We start from the raw sequence: 26,516 nt of genomic DNA, 5'->3' as shown, positions 1-26,516 counted from the left end.
CATAACTCAGATCTAAGCAGTCTGACAGAAAAACGTGAGAAATGGAGGACAAACCCACCAGTTCTCTATTTTTCATGTAAGAAGTCAAGTTTAACTGCTGTTTTTGAGAGGACTGCTGCTCCAAGGGTAAGATCAGGGGCCTAGACAACAACTCTCCCTCTGATACCAGAAGCAGCAAGGCAGTCTGAAGACTACTGTCAATCTGTGGACGAGCTTAGTAGAAGGAATCACTATAAACACTACATAGAAGTACCAAATTGAAGGAAAGCAGAAAAAATAAAGGATTAGCTACTCACACTAAATAAACCCAGTATGCATTAATTATTAAGTGTCATTTATCTAGAATTCTTACCACATGTTAGAAGCTCCTGCTTAACTGATGTTACTAGTTGTGCTTGCAATGACTTGGGGTAAGCACATTTAGTTTCACGTACTGTTATATTTCTTTCCTTTAACCACTGATGCAGCCACAAAATGTTACAGTCACATAGAAGATAATCAGTCTGAAATTCTCTGTAACATGCAAAAGACAGATAATCACAATAATAAATGTAATATTCAGTTTTTTATGTTTACCCTCCTGTTAGTTTTAGAATGCCTATCACAATTTACTACAAATTTCCTACAGAATCACAGAAATGTAGAACTGGAAGGGACCTCACGTAGTCATCTAATCCCCTCCCCTTCATGCTGAGGCAGGATTAAGTATGCCTAGACTACGAAAGTGAAAAAGTGTCAATAATAGCAAAAGTTAAGAATATTGCACTATACTGTACTGTGTGTTTAAAAAACAGTTTCTAGATTATTATTCAGCAGCGATTTAAATTAAAGTCATTTATTTGTGCTGTAGTTCATCAAATGTGAGGATTTCATGCCATGAACTGGATCCATGCCAATACTGCCTGCGCACAAACTCTTAACTAGAAGAGTTTTCCTGCTTTTCTTCCTCCTGTGGTTCCTGTTCTGAAACTAAGGAGGACACTGAGCAGGATCTGGGTTTGTACTTCCTTCTCTTAAATCTGCTCCTCCCTAAAGAATTGGCATCAGGAGACTCTGAAGAGACAAGAGGAAGGACTCCTGTGCCTGCACACAAGTTTAGCCTTCTGGCATACCACAGGCTTTTTTAGGGATGCACTTTTTCTTTTTCCCCCTCCTGTGAGGACCTGGGAAAAGGAAGGTGTCCCATTACCATGGAGACTAGTCCCTGTATGTCCTTCCCATTTTCCTTTTCTTGTTTGTCTGAATGAATGCCCATCAGATTCTGAGAGTGAATGGGACAATTCTGCTGGGAGAGCTCTGGGGATCTGCTAACTGATGGACAGCAATCTTTCTTATGCCCAGAATTGAATGCTTTTCCTGCATCTCCTGAGAGGGAAGCTTTACTGAATCTATAGAGAGGTGGCCAACCCTGGAGAAAAATTACTATTGCAGATCTGGGTCAGCCAAATCCTGAGATTTACCAGATCTCTTCTGACCTCAGCGCTCTATTGAGGCTGGCAGTAACTCAAAACCTGCTGGAGGAATCACACTCCTGCCCTAGAAGGGCAAGGAATACCCTGGAGCTATCCTGGGGTCCTGTGCTTCTACTGGTCTGGGTCTAGATATGCCACTCCTGGCTTGAGAGAGGGACTCCATGAAGGACCCTGCCCGAGCTGGCTTCGCTGAGATATGCATGGCTCCTAACCGACAGAAGACACAGTAATCCCCACACAGGCATTCCACAAGTGCGGTAGAGAAAACAACACGTCTGTGCTTTCCCCTTCTTCTTGCCCTTCTCCGTGCTGCACTCTGTGATGGTGGGGGGGGGAGGGGTGAAGATCAGGAGGGGTGCCTCAGCAGTAGAAAAGAACTACACACTTACATCCCCAGGACCAGAAACAGCTACAGAATGCAAATTTATGCCCAAAATACTTTTTATTTATATATAGATATAAAAATTATATATATATATATATATATATATATATATAAAAAATAAATGAATTATTTTGGCCATATATTTACATTCTGTAGCTGTGTTTCTGGTCATGGGGATATAAGTGTGTAACACACACACTCAAAAACAAAAGATCTCACAGAAGGTCTGAAGCTATGAAAGCAATGAACAACTGTCAGATATAGCTGACCATGCCCTCCCCTGTCAGGGACTGATGGGTTTGGTTCTGCCTAAGTAGTTGCACACTGCTTGAGCCGAAGCCAGAGCCAGGTTTAACGGATCTATGGACCTTGAAGACAAAAAAAATTTGTAATAACTTCTTTGGCAGAGGGAGTACAGTAACTTTGGTGCTTACATGAGCAAATTCATGGGCACAATAACAGTTTATTTGAATAATACTCTCCACTTGACTGAGGTTTATTTATTTATTTATTTAGTAGAGAAGCAAGAGTAAAAAAAAAAAAAAATCTATAATGGTATAAGGTTAAGATACAGATTAAAAACAAGTTCTATGCAGTGGTCACTCAAATGTGTTGCCTGTTTCTCTCATTACAGGTTATACTACACTCACTAATACCGTGTGTGTTTTTTTCCCATTAAATGAAACCCCAGTAACTTCGCTATGATTAAAATAGGCCTTTTCCACATCATTTCTGATTTTCATTGATTCATAAAATCCTCTCATTGTATGTATAATATAACACGTCCTGGTACAAAGACATCCAAATCCCCATTAAAAAGTCTGCTATAGTCAGGAAACAATAATTTATATATCTAAATATTGTCTAAAAAAAAAAGGGCCCCTCAGTCTGAACTGATTTGTTTTTCATCTTTGTTAAAAATCTCTACTTCATGTGTATTTTATTATTTCACAGCAACAGCGAACAGTGCCCAAAAGATTTATGCAAGCCAAAGCACAAACACTTAACACTGAAACAATATACATTCTTAACTGGGGAGTTCTGATACAAGCCTTTTGGTCTTTATTAACAGGAATTCCTAAAGACACATTTTAAATACTAACATTGATATCCAGGATGTTGTAGCACGCTCATTAAGTTCTTAAACAGACTCATGTTCTTCAGGACAGGGACCATTTTTATTAGTACAGTGCTGAGAGTATTAGAGCTCAAGAAATAAACCACGAATAACAATCAGACTTGAGAGGAGGCATTATCTGCCTTGGAATAAGGAGAGAGTTCACTTTATGACCAGTGCCAGCAGCTAGAGAATCTGTAAGACTCCTGATATGGCAGCCCAACCTACATAGCTGTCATAGAATATACAAACTTTTAACAGTCAGGTTGTCATGAAGTAATTCATCCACTTTCTACATACACAGTATCACAATAAAGGAACTAAGGGCTGCAGAGGAGCAAAGAGAAAAACAGAATGAGATTGAGACACGAATTTTTATATCCAACAGTCACACTTTTTGTTCTTGGAGAACTGTAAACTTTTGGAGAGTACCTTTCTTCATTTGCAAAAAGAACAGGAGTACCTGTGGCACCTTAAGGACTAACAAATTTAAATAATAAATAATAAATTTGTTAGTCTCTAAGGTGCCACAGGTACTCCTGTTCTTTTTGGGGATACAGACTAACACGGCTGCTACTCTGAAACCTTTCTTCATTTGTAAAATAAGACAAAAAGGCCAAAACTTTATTTAATACAAAATAATAATTGGCATCTGTAGGGTGGGATTTTCAAAAGTACTCAGTGATGGCCTAACTCTGATCCTACTGACTTCAAAACAGAGATGAGTTAGACAAAGATTGAGTACTTTTGAAAATTACATCCAGAGTACTTTTCATCTTCAAACTATGACTAACCCTTGTACCATTTTCTCGTGCAAAATTCTGCACCCATGTCAATCCAAGCCTACTCAGAAATATACTGTTATAATATGTTTAAAAAACAAAACAAAATCTAAATTGCCAATGTCTAATTGGGATAGCATTGAATATGTAGATCTGTCAGAATCAAAAATATTGTTTGCTTTAATTTAGTTGCTTTGCACTCAAAAAAATGTCTACTGAAGCTCACCATGTTTACCCTTTTAAACTGGTTTTTAAAATCGCTGAAAAACTTATCTAAGATCATACAAATTAAAACCAAAATTAATATATACTTACAAAGACTTTAGTGAGTTAAGATGATCAAGGGTTCCTTGTGTTAGTGCAGAAAACAAATTCCCTGAAAGATTTCTAGGACATAAAATGGCAATAATTAAATTGTTTTATACTTAAGCAATATATTTGACACTAAGTTATCTAATTAAACACAAATTTCCTCTTTCAAAATGTATTTTTATTTTTTAAAAGTAACTTATGAAATACAGTCATCAAAAGAGGACATGGGAGCAGTCTTTAAAACATTAGACATCACAATGTAAGCCTGATGGCTCAGCTAGAGAACCCTAACACCAAAGATATTCCCCCATTCCTCTCTTTTATTTGAAAATATTATGAATTTGAGAATAAACTATTCAACTCAAATATCTCATTTTTGTTTAAAATGACACTTATGTTGAAATATACACCAAAAAAAAAGCATATTTAAATTTTATTTCAAAGTTGGAAAATAATCAGTGTTACCAGAAAGGTAGTGCAAGAAAACAACCTGCTTAGATATACCATTTACCAAAAAAAAAAAAAAAAAAAAAAAGAGAGAGAAAAAAAAGGGGGGGAGTGTCACATCATAGATTTTCTCTTATGTGGCTCATCTGGAAGTGCTGCAGAGACATCAAGCAACACATGGGGCAAAGGGAGTGTTCTGTGTCTGTGGAATACAACCTTTTTTGCCAACTAAAAAAACCCCAAACCTTCTATGTGTCCAAAGGACATCTCATCAAGTTCTCTACAAGGAGGATAGTCACCTTGATGCTCTGGCATAAAGGACAAAAGTTAAAAGATAATGTAATGCTGAAATAGTCTTCTAGGGAAAATATGTATTACAGACAAGTACCCCTTTTTCTTCTTTCCTATATTTTCCAAGAATGCAAAACTAGGGGAGGTAACAGCAGACAGGGCATGGGACTGGTTCTATTCTTTATTCTCCCATTGACGAGCCGACTGTAGGCAACGCAATGTAACCATTATGGCCTTGATCTAGTGAAGCATTTAAGCTTGTGCTCAACTTTAAGCATTAGTAGTCCCACTGAAATAAAAAAGGTTGAATTAAATGAGAACTATAAATTCTCTCTCAAACATGTACAAAAGAATTATACTTACAATCTAACAAGATTTATGAGTCCTCTAAATATATCTGCATTCAGGCAGCCTATTTTGTTGTTACTTAAATCTCTACAAGGAGAAAAAGCAAAACAAATATTAATTGCTTCATTTCATCATACAATATATATATACACACACTACAAAAAAAGTACTTTAACTGGTTTACCTGAATAATGGGTCATGCTAAACACAGTCTTCATGAACAGAAAACAGAAGATGTTGGCCTATTCGACTACGTGCTGAACTCTTTCAAAATGATTTTGTTACTTAGGCCAGGTCAGCACAGGAAAGGCTTGCTGTCATAACTATACCAGCATACACTCGTAGCATAGACACAGCTTATACCAATAAGAAGGTGCTTTTGCCAGTATAGTTTATACAAGATCCCAGAGCAAAATATGTGACATTGTGAAAAGCAATTTTATGTGGTAATAAAATTTTGTCCACACTAAGGCTTTTGCCAGTACAGAAATGTCAAAAATATCACACCCGTAACCAACACTATTATACCAGCAAGTTTCTAGTGTAGATTATTCAAATTGCAAAATGGTCCCACTAAAGAAAATTCAGCCCTCTAGGCCCAAATTTGCATTGGAATATTTGTACATGTAAATACTACTTAATGTAAGGAACACAGATTTGGTCCCTCAACTGCTTATTTTTTAAGTCTTCAAAAGATGATTACCCAATTTAATTTCCCTTTAGGCATAACAGATTTTTTTTTTCAATGACAGATAAACTGCTCGAATCCATGTGAGGACTTTCACCATCGAAAGTCATAGGAAGGCACATGCATTTTACAATCACTATAGTTTTGAGGAGTTCAAAAATTAATTACTATCAACCAGTTTCTTTCAAGATCCTCCAAATTTTATGGAGTTGGAAGAGGCCTTTTGGCTCTTAGCATGTTATCTATCTATCATAAGGTTTTATGGTGGCACCCATCACTGAAGTATCACAACACCTTCCATATAAAATCAATTAGCAACATCAAGTCCCTAATGAACCTCATGGATCCTCTGGCTCTTCCCTGTTTTGGAGTATAAAAGGTTACGTTTTTGATTGGTTGATTGATTTGTTTGCATTTTTACGTAGGAGGCAGGGCAAACAGATGAGCTTTTAGTACTGTGGGTATTCTTTTTTAATTGGTGGAAACACTTTGCCAAAAAAGAAGGTTTTACATCATTTCCTAAAGATGATCTCTAGATTTTAAAAAAATTAAATGCTTAATTGGCTCATCTAACAGCTCGTTTCTTTGGTACCTCTAACCTGCTCATGTGCAATAGTGGGAGTAGACAGCATAATACTACAATGGCGCCAAATCATTCATCTCTAACAGAACTCTGAGAGTGGTGACTGGTAACTGCTCCTCTTCCCTAAAGGTCCTCACCCGTGGAGTGCTGTGAACAGTTATAAAACTGTTAACAGTATGCTGATGATTCAGTTGTATGTCTTGTTCTCCATTAATGCAACCACCACCACTAAGGGCTAGTCTACACTGACAATGTTAAAGCGTTGCTGTGGCAGTACCTTAACGTGGCTTGTGTAGTTGCAGCAGAGCACTGGGAGAGAGGTCTCCCAGCACTCCAGAAGAACCACCTCCACAAGGAGCCAGTTAAGCATGGCTCCCAGCGCTGGTGCACTGTCTACACTGGTGCTTTACAGAGCTGAAACTTGCTGCGCTCAGGGGGGTGTTTTTTCACACCCTTAAGCGAGAAAGTTGCAGTGCTTTAAAGTGCCAGTGTAGACAAGGCCTGAGTTGTCCAAATACTGTGAAGACATCAGGTCCTGGAAGAAAAGCAGCTGGCTGAAATTCAGCTCAGGCAAGACTGAAATAATGCTGTCTGGAAGGGAGAAATGTTTGGAAGAGCTTGTTAGAAGTGGTGTGAAGCCTCTGGGTCCTGTCTGAGTCCTCATAAGGCTTGGATGTTCATGTAACATCTAAAAATACTATTTTTACCTCCATTGTGCAATGAGCACCTTCCCACAGTGTTCTTCTCCAGATTGGATTAGTGGGAGATGCTGTATTTGAAGCTTAATGTGAAAACAATGCACGGGCTGCTGCTGATTGAAAACCTCTATGGTTTGGGCTGCTGTGAACTCATCAAGCCCATCAGCTGTTGCCAGTTTAAGACCTTGGTACTATCTTCAAAACAACAAATGGACCAAGCCACAGCTATATTAAATCTATTAACCACTGAGACGGTTGTGCTGCTCTGGGCAGGTGTGGATTGCAAAGACCATAATGAAACACCTGAGAACTAGAGAGAGAGCATGTTTGCGGGGCTCTGACTATGGAATGAATATCCAGAGGAGTTCAGGCAAATCTAGAGATCATCTTTAGGAAATGCTTAACTGGCTCCTTGTGGAGGTGGTTCTTCTGGAGTGCTGGGAGACCTCTCTCCCAGTGCTCTGCTGCAACTACACAAGCGGGGCTCTGACTATGGAATGAATATCCAGAGGAGTTCAGAGTCCAGAGGTGTGGATTGCAAAGACCATAATGAAACACCTGAGAACTAGAGAGAGAGCATGTTTGCGGGGCTCTGACTATGGAATGAATATCCAGAGGAGTTCAGGCAAATCTAGAGATCATCTTTAGGAAATGCTTAACTGGCTCCTTGTGGAGGTGGTTCTTCTGGAGTGCTGGGAGACCTCTCTCCCAGTGCTCTGCTGCAACTACACAAGCGGGGCTCTGACTATGGAATGAATATCCAGAGGAGTTCAGGCAAATCTAGAGATCATCTTTAGGAAATGCTTAACTGGCTCCTTGTGGAGGTGGTTCTTCTGGAGTGCTGGGAGACCTCTCTCCCAGTGCTCTGCTGCAACTACACAAGCCACGTTAAGGTACTGCCACAGCAACGCTTTAACATTGTCAGTGTAGACTAGCCCTTAGTGGTGGTGGTTGCATTAATGGAGAACAAGACATACAACTGAATCATCAGCATACTGTTAACAGTTTTATAACTGTTCACAGCACTCCACGGGTGAGGACCTTTAGGGAAGAGGAGCAGTTACCAGTCACCACTCTCAGAGTTCTGTTAGAGATGAATGATTTGGCGCCATTGTAGTATTATGCTGTCTACTCCCACTATTGCACATGAGCAGGTTAGAGGTACCAAAGAAACGAGCTGTTAGATGAGCCAATTAAGCATTTAATTTTTTTAAAATCTAGAGATCATCTTTAGGAAATGATGTAAAACCTTCTTTTTTGGCAAAGTGTTTCCACCAATTAAAAAAGAATACCCACAGTACTAAAAGCTCATCTGTTTGCCCTGCCTCCTACGTAAAAATGCAAACAAATCAATCAACCAATCAAAAACGTAACCTTTTATACTCCAAAACAGGGAAGAGCCAGAGGATCCATGAGGTTCATTAGGGACTTGATGTTGCTAATTGATTTTATATGGAAGGTGTTGTGATACTTCAGTGATGGGTGCCACCATAAAACCTTATGATAGATAGATAACATGCTAAGAGCCAAAAGGCCTCTTCCAACTCCATAAAATTTGGAGGATCTTGAAAGAAACTGGTTGATAGTAATTAATTTTTGAACTCCTCAAAACTATAGTGATTGTAAAATGCATGTGCCTTCCTATGACTTTCGATGGTGAAAGTCCTCACATGGATTCGAGCAGTTTATCTGTCATTGAAAAAAAAAATCTTAAATTTTAAGCACATGCTTAAGTACTTTTCTGAGCTGAGATCTGACTGACTGATTTATATAGTGCCTATAACATGAGCTAATTAGGAGCTACTAAGATATTTCTAGAGCATTGGTCACCACAGTATATGAATACTAAACATCGCTAAAAATTCTATAACTTAAAAGCTGCCCCACAGATTTTTGAAAATCTTTCAGAGAAAGGAATAAAAACGGATGGTTCTCATGCTGGGATCTTGTTTTCCAAGTTTCAGCCTGGGGCAAGTTTTTATAGCCCAGACCGAAATCCAAGAAATATGTATAATAGGAGAGTTGGCACAACCTTAATAAAGTGGCATTAACAGCACTGTAACTTTCACTAAGATATTAATAACTAGGGACTTGGTATTCTTCTATGACCTTTTAAAGGAAGTCACTGTGAAGTAGTTCTCTGTACTTCAGAGGGTTATTCCTGATGACATCAAAGCTTTAGATGAATATGAAGCCACTTGTGGCTCAAGACATAATACACAGGAAGAATGATAGCGCAATTACTGACAGAAAATATCCAATAAATCTGGTTATGAAAGATTGGCAAGCCACATGTAGCTCTCCAAAGCATGGTTCCACTCAGAAAAGCAGCTCTGAAAATGGCAACAAAGTTTCATGTGTGGTCTTTCAATGATTTCTACATTAAATGTGCTCAATTACAGGAGATGGTGATTGTGTTTGCTTTTAAACTGCCAACCCCTCAAACTTAATCTGGAATCTGAAAAAAATCATAAAACTAAATAAGATACTTACAGTCTTTTTAGAGATGGAAGCCCCATAAAAGCACCTGGATCTATAATATTAATAAGATTGTTCTTAAGGTCCCTGTTAAAAAAATGTGTAAAAGAGAAAGGTCAAATATTAAAATTTATGATAGAGAAACTGACTTTCTATATATAGAACTTAACACTTTTAAATTGCAAATGAGCCTCCTTCTGACTTGTCAGAAAGCACAGAATACATACTTATTTTTCTAACATTTTTCAAATTTTACTCATTATCTTTGATATTTTCCACAATAAGGGATATAAACATTTCTTATTTTCATTTAAATATGCTATCAACTGTATCTCTTACCATATTGTAAGGGTGGGAATCTGTCAAAGATGTAATAAATTGCATCATGCTCATTAGACTACATGGAGCAGTATGCAATGCAATTTTTCTTTTCTGCTGAGTTTTACTGCTCTGTGTTGATGAACCGTTGAGCAAAGAAAGTGAGACAACATCCTGTGCCCACTGAATTCAATGTTTAAGCTCCCACTGACTTCAATGGTGTAGGATCAGGGACTTGGATCAGCACACCAGCTGGAGTTACGATGGCTGTAGACAATGGATCATGTGATTTGTCCTGATTTGGGGACAACTTATACCTTCAAGTCAGTGGCACTGCTATGGGTACCTGCATGGTCCCACAGTATGCCAACATTTTTATGGCTGACTTAGAACAACGCTTCCTCAGCTCTCATCCCCTAGCTCCCCTACTCTACTTGCGCTACACTGATGACATCTTCATCATATGGCCCCATGGAAAAGAAGCCCTTGAAGAATTCCACCATGATTTCAATTATTTCCATCCCACCATCAACCTCAGCCTGGACCAGTCCACACAAGAGATCTACTTCCTGGACACTACAGTGCAAATAAGTGATGGTCACATAAACACCACCCTATACCGGAAACCTACTGACCGACATACTTACCGACATGCCTCCAGCTTTCATCCAGGACACATCACACGATCCACTGTCTACAGCCAAGCCCTAAGATACAACCGAATTTGCTCCAATCCCTCAGAGACAAACATGTACAAGATCTTTATCAAGCATTTTTAAAACTACAATACACCTGGGGAAGTGAGGAAACAGACTGACAGAGTGAGACAGGTACCCAGAAGTCACCTACTACAGGACAGGCCCAACAAGGAAAATAACAGAACACCACTGGCCATCACGTACAGCCCCCAGCTGAAACCTCTCCAGCACATCATTGACTATTTACAACATATCCTGGAAAACAATCCCTCACTCTCACAGACCTTGGGAGGCAGGCCAGTCCTCGCTTGTAGACAGCCCCCCAACCTGAAGCAAATACTCAACAGCAACCACACACCACCCCACAGAAACACCATCCCAGGAACCAATCCCTGTAACAAACCCCGTTGCCTACTCTGTCTCCATATCTACTCTAGCGGCACCATCAGAGGACCCAACCACATGAGCCACATCATCCGGGACTCATTCACCTGCACATCTACTAATGTGATATATGCCATGTACCAGCAATGCCCCTCTGCCATGTACATTGGCCAAACCAGACAGTCTCTACGTAAAAGAATAAATGGACACAATCAGACATCAGGAATGATAACATACAAAAGCCAGTAGGAGAACACTTCAATCTCCTTGGACATTCTATAACAGACTTAAAAATAGCTATACTTCAACAAAAAACTTCAGAAACAGACTTCAAAGAGAAACTGCAGAACTAAAATTCATTAGCAAGTTAACACCACTAATTTGGGCTTGAATAAGGACTGAGAGTGGCTGGCTCACTACAAAAGCAACTTTCCCTCTCTTGGTATAGACACCTCAGCAGTTATTGGGAGTGGACCACATCCAACCTGATTGAACTGGCCCTGTCAACATGGGTTCTCCACTTGTAAGGTAATTTCCTTCTCTTCATGTGCAGCATATTTATGCCTGCATCTCTAATTTTCACTCCATGTATCTGAAGAAGTGGGTTTTTTACCCACGAAAGCTTATGTCCAAATAAATCTGTTAGTCTTTTAGGTGCCAACGGACTCCTCGTTATTTTATGAACTCTAAGTTTGATTTGTACTTTTGGTTCTTACCTTGATACACATCACAGTTTAATTTGAGACAGAAATAATCTGTCTGGCCAGTATTTATATAGTTTTAGAACAAACAACCATAGCAGATGAACTCTAAAAACATGTTCCCAACTCCTTATTCAGTCAAACTCTTGGGTGCTTACCAATTTAATCTCAAACGTCTCTTATGTTATTTCTCTGGGGTAAAATTCTGGCAACACTAACATCAATTGGAGTTTTCTCATTGACTCCGGGTGTGTGTGTGTGTGTCAGGATTTCATCCTTGAAGTCTAAATACATATCTGTATTTATTTTGATTAGTCACGGATTTGATGCATTTATTTCTAAATGTTTGCTCATCACACGAGGGCCACCAAACGGCTGCTGCAATCCAAAAAAATTATAAACCTGGGGAGAGGGGGAAATCTAAACTCCCCAGTTAAAGGTAAAGGTGGGGATGGGGAGAATAGAAATATCTTCTGAATCTACTACATTGGTGAATATTCTGCCACCATATAAAGGTGCACATCACTCAAACAAGGGGATAAAGTCTCTACTGTCACACATGTATGCCTACATCAAGTGTAAATTTCACTCCTAAAGGATTCTCTGGTATTTGGAGGGGACCTTTTTAGGCAAGGAGAGCTTTGGTGCTGTGAATCTAAGGTCTCATGGAAGTGCTCCTTCTCATCTCACTTATTTGGACTATCTTTTCCAGTGCAATGACTTGGAGTCCATCTTCTCTCTGAACAATGGTGGGAAGAGACAATAACCCAGGTGTCTGGAGGACTATACAGCCAGCTTCCCTCAAGGGTGCTGCTGACTTAGCTACTGATGCTATGACAGATACGAGAAGACTACACTCCCTCTTCCCATCACCCACATCTTTAGCATGGAGAACAGGAGACATTTATTCTTTGGATTATTTCTTATTTATTTGAAAACCACCTCTACATTGCTCTAGGTACATTCACAAATGCACAATACACAAATAACTAAAACTGTAGATATGGACCATATTACCTTTTCTTCACTGTCCTGTATCCACATAAACTGAAACTCTCCCCCATGGAAAAACCTATGAAAACAAATCTTGGCAACATGCTCTGGCAGTCTATTAATCCAGGTTATTACAGACTATCGTGGGGGAAGTGAATTCCAGAATCAAGGACTCCTAAGATACTTCCTGCAGCCCTTTCTTGTTTAAGCCCGGGAAGTGAGGGTTACTCACCCTGTGCAGTAACTGAGGTTCTTTGAGATGTGTTCCCCTCTAAAGGTGCTCCACTTTAGGTGTGCTTGTGTCTGTGTCTAGGATTGAAGCTCTTCGGTAGCAGTGCCTGTTGAACCATACTTGCACTCCTCCCCATCTCGCCTTGCGAGCAGCGGGCATACAGCGCTTAGCAGTCCAACTGCCCGCACACAGTTCCTTCTCTACCGCAGAGTCCATGTTTGAACTCCTAAACACAGGGGAGGAGGGCTGGTAGTGGAACACCTACAGGGGGACACATCTTGAAGAACTTCAATTACTACACAGGGTGAATAACCTTCCCTTCTTCTAGTAGTCTTCCTATGGGTGCTCCAATTTAGGTGACTGTAGAGCAGTGCCCTTAGTTAGTAGGCTGGGGCTTTGGAGTTGGATTTGTTGAAGAGGATAGGACAGTCTGTCCTAGTACAGTATCTGATGCCAAGTCCTGGGTGATGCTTAATGATGTATGAATGTGTCCGTTGACATCCATGTAGCTGTTTTACAAACGTCCATAACTGGCACACTTTTCAGGAAGGCTATCTAAGTGGAAAGCAATTGAGTAGAATGAGTTTGAGCTCCTAGCGGTGGTTGTAGGTTATGTTGCCCATAGCAAAGATGAATGCATTCTGAAATCCATATTGAGAGTATTTGCTTAGATATGGCAGATCCTCTTGATCCTTCTGTAAAAGACAGGCATAATCATGGTGATTTTCTGAACAGTTTAGTTCTGTCGAGATAAAAGGCAAGCTCCCTTCTAACATCTAAGATGTGCAAAGTGGCTTCTTGCTTTTTTTCCATGTGGTTTATGGAAGAAGGATTGACGGTGACTATGTTAGTTCAGATAAAACAATGACGATACTTTGGGTCGCCACTTCGGGTGTGATCATAACGTGACCTTATCCTGGAAGAAAACTGTGTACGGGGGTTCGCCATGAGAGCCGTATTTCCCCTAAGCATCGAGCATATGTGATGGCTATGAGAAAGGGTGTCTTCATGGATACGTGTATGTAGTAACAGGTCGCCATGGATTCAAATGGGGAGCTGGTGAGGCAGTATAAGACTAGGCTGAGATCCCAATGTGGGATGGGATCTCAGACTTCTGGGCATAGGTTTTGAAGGCCCTTGAGGAATCTTTGTATCATCAAATGGGTAAATACCAAATGATCATCAGTCTTATGATTAAATGCCATAATGGCAGCAAGATGTACTCTAATGGAGCTTGTGGATTGTCTTGACTTTTTGAGCTCTAGGATGTAATCCAGTATGAGTGGTAAAAGAGAGCTCAGCGCTGAGACATGTTTGTTGTCGCACCAAGCCTGGAACCTTTTCCATTTGTGATGGTAAATCTAGCACGTGGTGAAGTATCTGCTATTTAAAAGGATCTCCTTTACCTCTGCAGAACAGGTCACCTTATGAGCCTAGAACCATGCCTTCAGACAGAGACGCTCCAGATTCGGAGGGTGAATTTGGTGTGCGTTCTAAGAGAGGAGGCGTGGAGCCAGTTGAAGGGTTATCAGTGGACAAACCACCATGCTCAATAGGTAAGGATACCACATTTTCGGGGCCATGTTGAGGCTATTAGGATTACTCTGGCTCCTTCTACCTTACCTTGTCTAGCACCTTGAATAGTAAGGGAAAAGGTGGAAAAGCATAGAGGAGAGGTGCATTCCATTTGATAAGGAAGGCATCTCCCAGAGATTGGTGACCCAAGCTCATAGTGGGCATTTGGTGTTTTCTGGTATGGCGAATAGATCTATGTTCAGGAATTCCCACCAGTTGAAGATTGCTAGTAGGGTTGTTGTATCTATCTTCCATTCATTATCTTGTGAGAATTTCCTGCTTAAAAAGAGTCCATTGGGGTGTTTTGGTGACCCGGTATGCATGTAGCCAAAATACTGATGCCATGCTGGATGCACCAGTTCCACAATTTTTAGCACTTCAGTGCACAGGGATTGACACTTCTCTCCCTCGTCTGTTGATATCCTTATGTTTTTGTTCTTGAGTATTGGTAGAAGCGTAGGCATGCTTTGTGAACTGCATGTTGACTCTGATGGGGACTGCTTGCCCTGTACCGTGTGGTTCTGTAAGTGTGCTCCCCAGCTGAGTAGGGAGATGTCAGCTATCTGTATCAGAGATGGTGATAGCTGGAGGAACAATACAGACATCGTGGGGTTTTGTCCATCAGTCTAACAAGTCCCTGACTTTCAGTGGTATCGACAGAGATTTGTTGAGGCTGTGTCTGTGTGGCACAAACTGTTTGGAGCCAGTCCCGGAGGCAGCATATATGTAATCTGGCATGTTTTACCATGAATGCAGGCCGCCATATGACGGACCAACTGTAAATAAATTCTGACCAAGACCTGTGGACTGATTCGAACGCGGGTAATTAGACTATCGTGGCAAATCTGTGGGTTGGTAGGAAGCCTTTGGTCTCTAATGCTCCAATAAATTCCAGTTGTTGTACCATTGTCTATGTTGATTTTAGCGTGTTTATTTTGAGGCCTAGTTTTGAAAAGAGGTCCTTCATCTTTCATATGGCTATAAGTGCATCGGCTCGAGAAGGAGCTTTGATCAGACTATCGTCTAGCTTTGGGTGCTCTGGAAAGGGTAATACCCTGTAAAGATAATGCTCCAACCCCAAGACAAATCTGAGGCATCTCCCATGAGAAGAGTGTATGGTAATGTGGAAATATGCATCTTGGAGATCGAGGGCAGAGAACCAGCCCCCGCTATTCCAGTGCTGGGATTATTGTTGATAACATGACCATCTTGAACCGTTGTAGTTTCACAAACTTGTTGAGGTTTCTCAAATCTAGGATCAGCCTCTAACCACTGTTTTTCTCATGGATTATGAAGCAGTTGGAATAAAATCCTTTCCCTCTGTGTTGGAATGGGACTGGTTCTACGGCACCCAATTGTAGGAGGTGATTTATTTCACCTCGCAGAAGGTGCTCATGAGAAGGATCCTTGAAGAGGGACGGGAGAGGGGGTGGGCAGCTGGGAGGGAGAGAAATGGAATCAAGTACCTCATTGCTGGTGATTCCCAGTACCCACTTGTTGGAGGTGATCTTCCATCACATTGGGTGGAACGGGATCAAATGGTTGCCAAACTGAAGAAGTATTTTTGATGGTTGCACCACATGGTCCAGGGGAGGCATCTCGAGGCTTCAACCACATTCTCAAAACATGTTTTGAGGTAGGTGGGCGGGGCACAGACAACTGTGTTGAGGTCTGTCTACGCATGGGAGGAGGCCTCTGTTGTCCGCATTGCATTGCGTTTTGTGGTGTCATTATGGAAGGAAAGATGGAGGTCAAGATCTCAGGGTAGGTTGGTACCTACCCCATCTTCTCTTCAGTGTTGGTGTATAGAAGCTGACTGATGTAATGTCCCTCCTGAATCCTTTAATGAATGGAGGGGTTCATCAGTTTGCTCAGGAAACAGTTTGGAGCCTTCAAATGGAAGCTCTTCCAGGTGGGCTGGACTTCTTTCAGAAATCCCAAGAGGTGTAGCCAGGAAGCCAGTCTCAAGAACAAATCGTATCAAACCAACCTGATAGCTTTCTTTGACAGGGTAAAAAGCTTTGTGGATGGGGGGAAGCGGTTGACGTAGTATATCTGCACTTTGGTAAAGCTTTTGATACTGTCTCACATGACCTTCTCATAAACAAACTAGGGAAATGCAACCTAGATGGAGCTACTATAAGGTGGGTGCAAAACTGGTTGAAAAACGGTTCCCAGAGAGTAGTTATCAGTGGTTCACAGTCATGCTGGCAGGGCATGAAGAGTGGAGTCTTGCAGGGATTAGTTCTGGATCCGGTTAGGTTCAATATCTTCATCAATGATTTAGATAATGGCATATAGAGAGAATACTTATAAAGTTTGCGGGCGATACCAAACTGGGAGGGGTTGCAAGTGCTTTGGAGGCTAGGATTAAAATTAAAAATGATCTGGATAAGCTGGAGAAATGGTCTGAAGTAAACAGGATGAAATTCAATAAGGACAAGTGCAAAGTACTCCATTTAGGAAGGAACAATCAGTTGCACACATACAAAATGGGAAATGACTGCCTAGGAAGGAGTACTGTGGAAAAGGATCTGGGGATGATAGTGGACCATAAGCTAAATATGAGTCAACAGTGTAACACTGTTGCAAAAAAAGCAAACATCATCCTGGGATGTATTAGCAGGAGCGTTGTAAGCAAGACAGGAGAAGTAATTCTTCCGCTCTACTCTGCACTATTAGGTCTCAACTGGAGTTCTGGGCGCCACATTTCAGGAACGATGTGGACAAATTGGAGAAAGTCCAGAGAAGAGCAACAAAAATTATTAAAGATCTAGAAAATATGACCTATGAGGGAAGACTGAAAAAATTGTTTAGTCTGGAAAAGAGAAGACTGAGAGGGGACATTATAACAGTTTTCAAGTACACGAAAGGTTGTTACAAGGAGGAGAGAGAAAAATTGCTGTTCTTAACCTCTGAGGATAGGACAAGAAACAATGGTCTTAAATTGCAGCAAGGGAGGTTTAGGTTGGACATTAGGAAAAAATTCCTGTCAGGGTAGTTGAGGGAGGTTGAGGAATCTCCATCATTGGAGATTTTTAAGAGCAGGTTAGACAAATACCTGCCAGGAATGGTCTAGATAATACTTAGTCCTGCCATGAGTGCTTGGGACTGGACTAGATGACCTCTTGAGGTCCCTTCCAGTCCTATGATTCTATGACTATCAATGTTGCTATGGACCAGGCTGCTATGTCAGCAGCATCTATGGAGGCTTGCAACGCTGTTTGTGCCAATAATTGGCCTTCAGCTACAAGTGCCTGGAATTGTTGTTCTTTAGTCTTCCAGGATGTGTTCAATAAATCCATTTAGTTTGGAACAGTTTATGCCGTTGTACCTTGACAAAAGTGTCTCGTAGTTGGCAATTCTATAATGGAGGTTAGCTGACAAGTACACCTTATGTCCAAAGAGATCTAGCCTCTTCCAATACTTATACTGTCCTGGAGCGATGCTGTCTTCCCTTCTCATATACTGCATAACCACGAGGGAATTCGGAGTCAGGTGTGAGAATAAAAAGTCCATATCTTTTGTAGTGACATAGTATTTCTTGTCAGCTCACTTACATATAGAAGGTATCGAGGCTGGGGTCTGCCAGACTACCTTGGCTGGGCCCAATAAGTAAGGCTGCAATTCTGTCACAGAAGTTACAGATTCTGTGACTTTCCACAATCTTCGTGACTTCCGCAGCTGCAGCGACCCCAGGTGCCAGCCACACCAATCACTGCTCGGGCGGCCCAGGCACCTGGCCCCACAAGGAGCGCCCAAGCAGTGGCTGGTACAGCACCAGCCGCTGCTATAGTGGCCCCAGTGACAGCCGCACCAATCACTGATTGGGCAGCCCAGGCAGCTGGCCCCACAGGGAGCACCCAAGCAGTAGCCGGTACAGCTGGCCCTGGAGAGCTCCAAGCAGTGGCCGGTGCAGCTGGCCCTTGGGGCGGCCCAAACAACAGTGGTCCCGGGGGTGGTCATGGGACCACCCGAGCAGCAGCAGTTCCAGGGGAGGTTGGAGCAGCAACCCTGAGAAGCGCCCAAGCATAGGTCACTGGGGCGGTCGCAGGGATTGCTGGAGCACCAGCCCTGGAGGCTGTCATGAGCACAGTTCCCGGGGGCCTCCAGAGCAGAGGGGCCCCAGGAGCAGAGATTTAGTCACTAGTATTTATAGTAAAAGTCATGGACAGGCCATGGGCCGTTAATTTTTGGTTTTTGCCTATGACCTGTCCGTGACTTTTACTAAAAATAACCCATTACTAAATCTTAGCCTTACTAATAAGGCCTCATTGACCGGGAGTGCGATTTTAGAGGATATGGAGGTCTGCACTATGTCCAGCAGATTGTGTTGTGGTTCCCACACTTCCCTCAGCAGGATCTGAAGAAAGACTGCTATCCTTCAAAATGTGTCTCAAAACTGTTTAAAGCCATCAGCAGATGTGGGGAGTTGTGGCATGATCGCCTCATCTGGTAAGGACGAGGAGATCTTGGCTGGTGGTGTGACCTGCTTCTCCAGTCCCTCCTCATGCTCCTCGAAAGATTCTACCTGAGTTTTGGGAGGCCTGAATACAGAGAAGATCGCAGTGTCTGTGTTGGTTCCTCTGATTAATGGGCAGTTTGGGAAACTATTGCCTGCACACAGCTCAAGGATCCCAATAGCGCTAGTGTGGGGGCAAGACATATGAGGTGGCATCCACGGATGCTTGTATCAAGGTCCTGGGTCAGTTCTGGTCTCCTGGTACCGAGGATGTGTGTATTCGCGTTGTGTAGCCCCCAGATATTAGAGAGTGGTGCACAGTGTAACTGCATAAGGCTCTTCATCCGCCTTTCTAGAAAAGGGGGGCAGTTCTAGATGGTGATGGGGAGTGGTGGGATATCAGTTGCATCTCTAGGGGGAGGTGTATACCCACTGGGAGGTCGGTACAGAGGGGAGGCGACTCCAGGGCTTCAGAGACAAGCATGTCTTTCTGAACTCCTGTGGTACCAGCATCAACATCATCAGTACTGTGGGCTGTACTTGCATCAGTTCCGTGAAAGGTTTAGAAATTGGTGCATCAGTTCCGCGAAAGGTCTAGCACGGGTGCAGATGTTGTCAGTCTGACGGTGCCAAGCTCAGTCTGCATTCTCCTGAATGGCAGTAGACGGTGCCGAAGGCTTCATCAGTGCTGAAGCACTTGGTGCCGTATGGTTAGTTGGAGGCTTTGGGCCTCTTTGCCAGTACTGTGTGACGCTACCGTCTTACGTGCTCCTGCTTACTTAGGGTCCTTGGAATTATTAGTAGTGCCAGTACTGGAGGTCCCTGGATAAGCTATGGAACTAAGTCTAGTTGCGGAAGATGTCGAGGCTACCAACTTTGTGGGGGACTCTTTTCTCCGGGATGGCTCCTTGATAGGCCAGCTCAGGGTCCGTTTCTTGCCATCTTTATGAGAGTCCAGCTTTTCTCTTTTCAGTGTGTGAGTGCAGGGTGGCAAATGGTGACAAAAGTGACCACTGCCCAGGACAGGCATTCTCCATCATTAAAAGTTTTAACTTCAGGTCATGGTTCTTTGGGGTCCACACTTTAAAGTTGGGCAATCGGTGCATTTCTGTGATATGTGCCCCTCCCCCATGCAAAGAATGTGCCATGAGTGCCCATCACTTATGAAGAGGCACCTCTTAAACCCGGGGGATCCAGGCATAACCTCTATAGGTAAGTTCTCCCTGCACGGGAAGAATGTAGAAAAAAATACTATTCTAACTTAAGGAGTAACAGGGAGGAGAGAAAAAAAATATTTTTTTTACCTCAGGAGGGAAGGGAAGAAAATAAAGAAATAAAAGTGACTATTATCTATACATTCTCAACAGAAACACTGACAGGTTTCAGAGTAACAGCCGTGTTAGTCTGTATTCGCAAAAAGAAAAGGAGTACTTGTGGCACCTTAGAGACTAACCAATTTATTTGGAGCATAAGCTTTCGTGAGCTACAGCTCACTTCATCGGATGCATACCGTGGAAAGTGTAGAAGATCTTTTTATACACACAAAGCATGAAAAAATGGGTGTTTACCACTACAAAAGGTTTTCTCTCCCCCCATCCCACTCTCCTGCTGGTAATAGCTTATCTAAAGTGATCACTCTCCTTACAATGAGTATGATCACTTTAGATACACTATTACCAGCAGGAGAGTGGGGTGGGGGGTGAGAAAACCTTTTGTAGTGGTAAACACCCATTTTTTCATGCTTTGTGTGTATAAAAAGATCTTCTACACTTTCCACGGTATGCATCCGATGAAGTGAGCTGTAGCTCACGAAAGCTTATGCTCAAATAAATTGGTTAGTCTCTAAGGTAACAGAAACACTAACACTACTAAAGGCATTAAAGACTTTTCTATAAAGGGCTGTGCTATAAATTCTGTCCTGGACTAAGGGCTGTTGAGAAGGAACAGAGGGCAGTTGGACTTCACAGCGCTATATAGCTGCCACTCACAGCGCAAAATGGGGAGGAGTGCATATGCAGCCCAATAGGCACTACTACTAAAGATCTCCAATCCTAAATGCAGGGACGCAAGCACACCTGAAGTGGAGTGCCCATAGGGATATTACTTGAAAAATAACTGCTAGTTCAAGAACCTCACCAGATCTCAACTGCTACAGAACCATATGAAAAGAGAGAGGTAGATGTTTAGAGTTTTATCACTTAAAACTTATCCATACATGATGGTGGCAAGGAACAAGAACTTTAAGTTTAAAAATTCTGGAAGCCAGTGGATATGGGACTTGGGGTTGGAAGAGAAAATGAGCTGGTTTTACTTATAAATAACCATAAATAATGTGCCAAACTTAAAACTATCTTCTCAAAGAAAGTGCCAAAAGCTCTTAAAAATAAACATAACACTTGCCAGACCCTTCACAGAAGCTAGACAAAACATTCACGCCTAGACTCGGGAAAGCATTTAAGCATTTCCTCAAGTATCCACTTAAGAACAAGCTTAACTTTAAATATTTGCTTAAATGTGATTGACTTAGAGACTAAAAATACCTACAATTACTAGAGCTTAAATAATTTAAAAAACTACTTCACTTATTTTTCATATTTATGCTACTTGGTTTTGCATTACACACAGTTTAGGCAACAGACTAGTCTAACTTTAGTTTATACTCAGCTTTACTTTGTGATTCTGATGCAATTACAATGCTAAAATGTTTAGGCTGCAAACACTGCAGAGGAATGCTTAAATCCCCCTGAAAAATCAGAACACCTTCAGATTTTTAAATTCATGCATATTGACTAGAATTCCGTTGATTAGGTATATACTTAAAAAAAGCAAAACCTTAACTTTGGATTTAAACTACATGAGTGTCTTAAAATAAACAATTTAAAACCTCTTCTGCATCAACATAGCAGTTAATTATGTCTCACTAAAAAAAATTACTCATAAATTAGCTGTCAGTACTAAGTTAATTTTGTGCTCTTGAAAAGTGAGAAATACAGAAGTTATCTTTGGCAGCTCTTCAGCATTCTTGAAAGATACTGAATGTATCCACAGTTGGTGAAACTGTCACTGCCTCCAGGTTCAAGAGCAGGTTCTAAATAAAGATATAACAGTGGCGAGCAAATGGAGAAACCACATTAGAACCATTCTCAGGATAAAGAGTCTTGTCGGAAGGTGTTGCTTTTTTCCCCATTAGCCATTCTGTTGATACATGCATTTACAATCTTAGCAACAACAAACAAGGCAACTTATCACCACTTCATAAATATTTCTCTTGAACAAAGTTCAGCCAGCATGATGAAGTTATCTTTATATAAACTGTTTACTAATCTAAGTACATTTTGAAATAAATCCAAACACTCCTGTAGCAATCTATTAAAAACAGTTCATATGATAAAGCAATATTGCCAGTACCTCAGCTTTGGTCCATCAACTTACCTGGTCTCCCTGTCACAACAGGGAGATTGTTTTTGGCTCACAGTCCTTCTCTTAGCGGTCTTGTGGGAGTGGCTCATCTCTCTGGGCTCACCTCCCTAAGACGTAAAAAGTTGCAGTGAGAGTTCCCACCCTGATTCTGGGGGTTGAAGGGCCGACTCCATGGGCAGGAGTTTGACCCTTAACTCTCTGTCTTTCCTGGACCTGGGCTTCAATTGTTGGCATAAGCCACATTTTGTAGAATGTGCTTTTCCCCCAGCACCGAACGCACTGCGAGTATCTGTCAGTTGCTGGGTTAGATTCCTTGCAATTGAGGCACTTTTTGAACACTGGGGAGCCAGGCATGCCCTTGAGCAAAGGGGTTGTCGTCCCCCCACCTTCCAAGGTTGGCGGGAGGAAAATACTTTCTTTTTCGGTTTAGTTGCTTTTCTTTTTTAAGGCACTGCCAAATAAAATGTAAACAAAGTAACAAAAGAAAAAGGCTTAAGTGGAAGCTAAAATTAGCAAATCTAAAGGGAGTTAATGATCTGTGAACGGAAATCTTTAGCTCAGTCTCTAGCCCTGGGCGGTTGAGAAGGAACTGAGGAGGATTGCCTGCACACGCTGGCTGCTCCTACTGGCAGGTGAGGAGAAGCGCAGGCAAGGGTGGGATGGACTGCTAACAGAGTTCTCACATCTGCAGCGCAGGGGCGCAGACACACCTACAATATAGCATCCATAGGGTCAATACTCAAAGAAGAAACAATGTTATAAAGGAAAAAGCATTTAAAATGTAACCTACAAAGAACTGATAGACATCCATTGGAATTATGTCTGTTGTGAATGGACTTGAGATAGGAAATGACAATCACACTAGAAACTGAATCATAGTGATGTGAAGTGCTGGTATTAGTCAGGGAACCTGGTGGAAATCAAGTGCTGTGGAAGTTGGTCCACCACCACCTTAAAGCTATGTATACACTAGAGAGCTTGCAGCGGCACAGCTGTATTGATGCAGCTGCGCTGCTGTCAGACCTTTTATGTAGCCACTCTATGCCGATGGGAGAGAACTCTTCCGTTGACATAGCACTGTGCACACTGCCAGTTATGTGGGCAAAAGTCATGTCACTCAGGGACGTGATTTTTTCACTCCTCCAAGCAATGTAAGTTTTGCTGACATGAGTGGTAGTGTAAACATGGTCAAAGAAACCTTGTCCAGGAATGGAAAATTTGAGGGAGGACTTTACTTAGCAAGACTGGCAGCATCTAACAGCAGTTCCTTGAATACAGACTATTGCATGCTTGAAGGAAATAGAGTGGTTGTCTCGTGAGAGGCTAAAGCTGGGGGTCAAATAAAAAGAAATGACTTTACAGTGGTCAGCCTTCAGTTTTCCCTAAGATACAGATACAGTAACCTCAGTATTTCTAGCATACACTACAATTAATGGACAAAAAAAATTTAGAATTTTGCAAAACAAAGTCATTTAGCTATTTAAAAACAATGACTGAAGCCATCACTGACTCTAGTGACCTTGTCAGCAGAAAAGAGCAGAACAGGAGGAGAAGTCTTTGAAGCAGACAGCACCTGGGCAAACAGCCAGGTACGATTAGTCAGCTCGCAACCCTGGACACCTCTGCAGAGAGAGATTTAGCAATGCTAAAGTCAAAATGGCTCTCTTGGCCTTTCACAATACCACTGTATAGTCTTTCTTGAACTCCTTGTACCTGAAGCAATCAAGTGTGACTTAGGTCACTTGCTTTCCGGTCTCCTACTCCTTACCCCTATACTTCATCTGACAAAATTCATTAGTGAATCAAGTTATTCCATGGGTGAGATTGCAATCAAAGTATCTTGAAAAATCTAATCCAAGAAACAACAAGAATAACTAAAGGTAGGTTCAGACTGAATCACATAGAACACTTCTGTGGATATGCACTTCAGAGAAACCATGATAAAGGAAGAGAAGCCTCTTTGCCTCTTTCAGTCACAGTATATGATTTCAAGAAGTTATTTTATGGTCAAAACTATTCCAGTTCAGAGCATGTTGTCTGCCAGCACACTCCAGGCTAGTCTCTATTTATGGTTCATCTATTGCAGGCCATCTACATATTAAAGTGACCTATAAGTATATTGGAAACAGAGAGGTTATTTAGGAGTCACCATATCAACAACAGACAAATACAGTAGAACCCCGTTTATTTGACTCTGCATTAACACGGAAAGCCAGATAACCAGACAACCACCGCACACAGGTCCAGAAGTGGGAGATCTCTTTGGTGGCCACAAGATGGTGCTGCAGCATTGTACTTTCCCATTCTCCAGTTTATCCAGATTTTTGATTATCTGATCTGGTCCCAGTCCCAGTTAGATCAAATAAACAGGGTTCTGGTGTATTAACTATTAACCCACTGATGTACTGCATTCTCCCTGAAAAAGGTCAAACTCAGGAGTCAAATAATCTGAGGGTATGTCTACATCGCACACTCCTTACGACGTTGTGTAGAGTACATACATTATGTGCCTCCCTAGCACAGGTATAAACCTTACAGAAACAATTGATACACCAGGAAATGCACACATGACAGAATACTTACAAGAAGTAACATAAAAGCTATAATAAGCTGTGAAAAAAAATTCAAATGTTTAGTACACAGCTTGGTCACAGACAATGCTGCAAATTTATCTAAAATGAGAAGAAATTTAGAAGAGAGTGAAGAGAGTCCCAAGGTAACAACATACGGTTGCAGTGCTCATTTGATGCACCTCCTAGCCAAAGACTTCAGTGTTCCAGAAATAAAGGCTAATATTGGAATTGCAAAACAGTTCCGTAACGACAAGTTTGCAGCAGCTGTTCTGAAAAAAGTGGGAGGAACCAAGCTAACTCTCCCACATGAGTGCGATGGATCTCAGTAGTGGACTGTTTTGAGCACTATATCAAGGACTGGCCTAATCTGATGACAGTTTGTGAACAAAATTGTGAAAAAATAGATGGCACTGTCACAGCCAAAGTTCTCAACATTGGGCTTAAGAGAAATGTTGAACACATGCTGATTAGCCTGAAGCCTATATCTGTAGCCTTGAACAAAATGCAGGGAAATAGCTGTTTTATTGCAGATGCTCTTGAAATTTGGAAGGAACTCAGTGAGCTCCTAAAAAGAGAAATATGCAGTGACAGAGTTAAATTACAAGCATTAAAAAAACAAATGGGACAAGCACTAAGCTCATTTTCTTGCAAATATTCTCAATACTCGGTACCAGGGCCAAACCTTAACTGCTGAAGAAGAGGAGTTGGCTATGACATGGACATTCAGCAATCATGCCTCCATAATGTCAACTATAATAAACTTCAGAGCTAAGGGTGAACCATTCAAGAAATATATGTTTACTGATGATAATTTAAAGAAAGTCACGCCAGTGAACTTGTGGAAGTCACTTAAGCACTTAAATTTATTTGAGCATTAAGTGCTTAATTGTTAGTCTCTAAGGTGTCACAAGTACTCCTTTTCTTTTTGTGAATACAGACTAACACAGCCGCTACTCTGAAACTTAAGCACTTGGATTCAGAGATTGTTGAAGTGATAATCTCACTTTTAACAGCAGTAACTGCTTCCGTCGGTGTAGAAAGAATATTTTCTTCCTTTGGATAAATTCATTCCAAATTGAGAAATCATTTGGGACCTGAAAAATGCAGGAAAGCTTGCTTTTCTTTTCCAGATTATGAACGAACAGGAAAGTGAAGGTGAAGACGACTGAGTTAGCTGCAGAGGCCAATATTTTAAGTTTCTCATGTTGACCTGCCTGCCATAGTCAATTTAATTTTTGTTTTTTTCTTTTAAATATTTCATTTAACTATTTTAGTTAAAAACAATTTTAACAAAAACAAATGATTTTAAAAAATGTGAATGTTTCACTAAATTCAAAAATTCTAATGCTTGTTTTGTTAAAATATTACATATTTGCTGTTGAAGAAAAAAAATCCAGAATACATAACGTTGTTTTAAATGTCTCTCTGGTGATGTTCTCCTCCTAATACAGCATGGCAAGAAAATCCTCCATATATTAATGATTAACTTGTTGAATTGGAGAAAGTTCACCTCCCCATGACTTCATAAATATCTGCTTCAGTTAACTTTGGTAAATGAA

General features: G+C 41.3%; 1 protein-coding gene across 8 annotated transcripts in view; it reads right to left on the bottom strand.

Annotated features, from left to right (window-relative positions):
* ADGRA3 (adhesion G protein-coupled receptor A3) overlaps positions 1-26,516 on the bottom strand; it is a 131,966-nt gene that overhangs the window by 69,503 nt on the left and 35,947 nt on the right. For 4 of the 8 annotated variants that reach the window (XM_007058106.4, XM_037897986.2, XM_037897987.2 and 1 more), the window contains exons 3-6: positions 9,617-9,688; positions 5,170-5,241; positions 4,072-4,143; positions 353-513 (exon numbers count right to left, since the gene is read on the bottom strand). The exons of 1 other annotated variant lie outside the window; for it this stretch is intronic. In XM_007058106.4, coding sequence (XP_007058168.2) covers positions 353-513; positions 4,072-4,143; positions 5,170-5,241; positions 9,617-9,688 — 377 coding nt within the window. Of the gene's footprint in view, positions 1-352; positions 514-4,071; positions 4,144-5,169; positions 5,242-9,616; positions 9,689-22,179; positions 22,183-22,396; positions 22,492-25,737; positions 25,749-26,516 lie in introns of those variants that run through there. 3 more of the 8 variants (XM_043544576.1, XM_037897985.2, XM_037897988.2) reach the window with 3 other exon arrangements.

Source organism: Chelonia mydas, chromosome 4 (assembly GCF_015237465.2).
Source record: "Chelonia mydas isolate rCheMyd1 chromosome 4, rCheMyd1.pri.v2, whole genome shotgun sequence".
NCBI lineage: Eukaryota > Metazoa > Chordata > Testudines > Cheloniidae > Chelonia > Chelonia mydas.
Note: the sequence above shows the minus strand (reverse complement) of the source record. Positions and strands in the feature narration are given on the sequence as shown.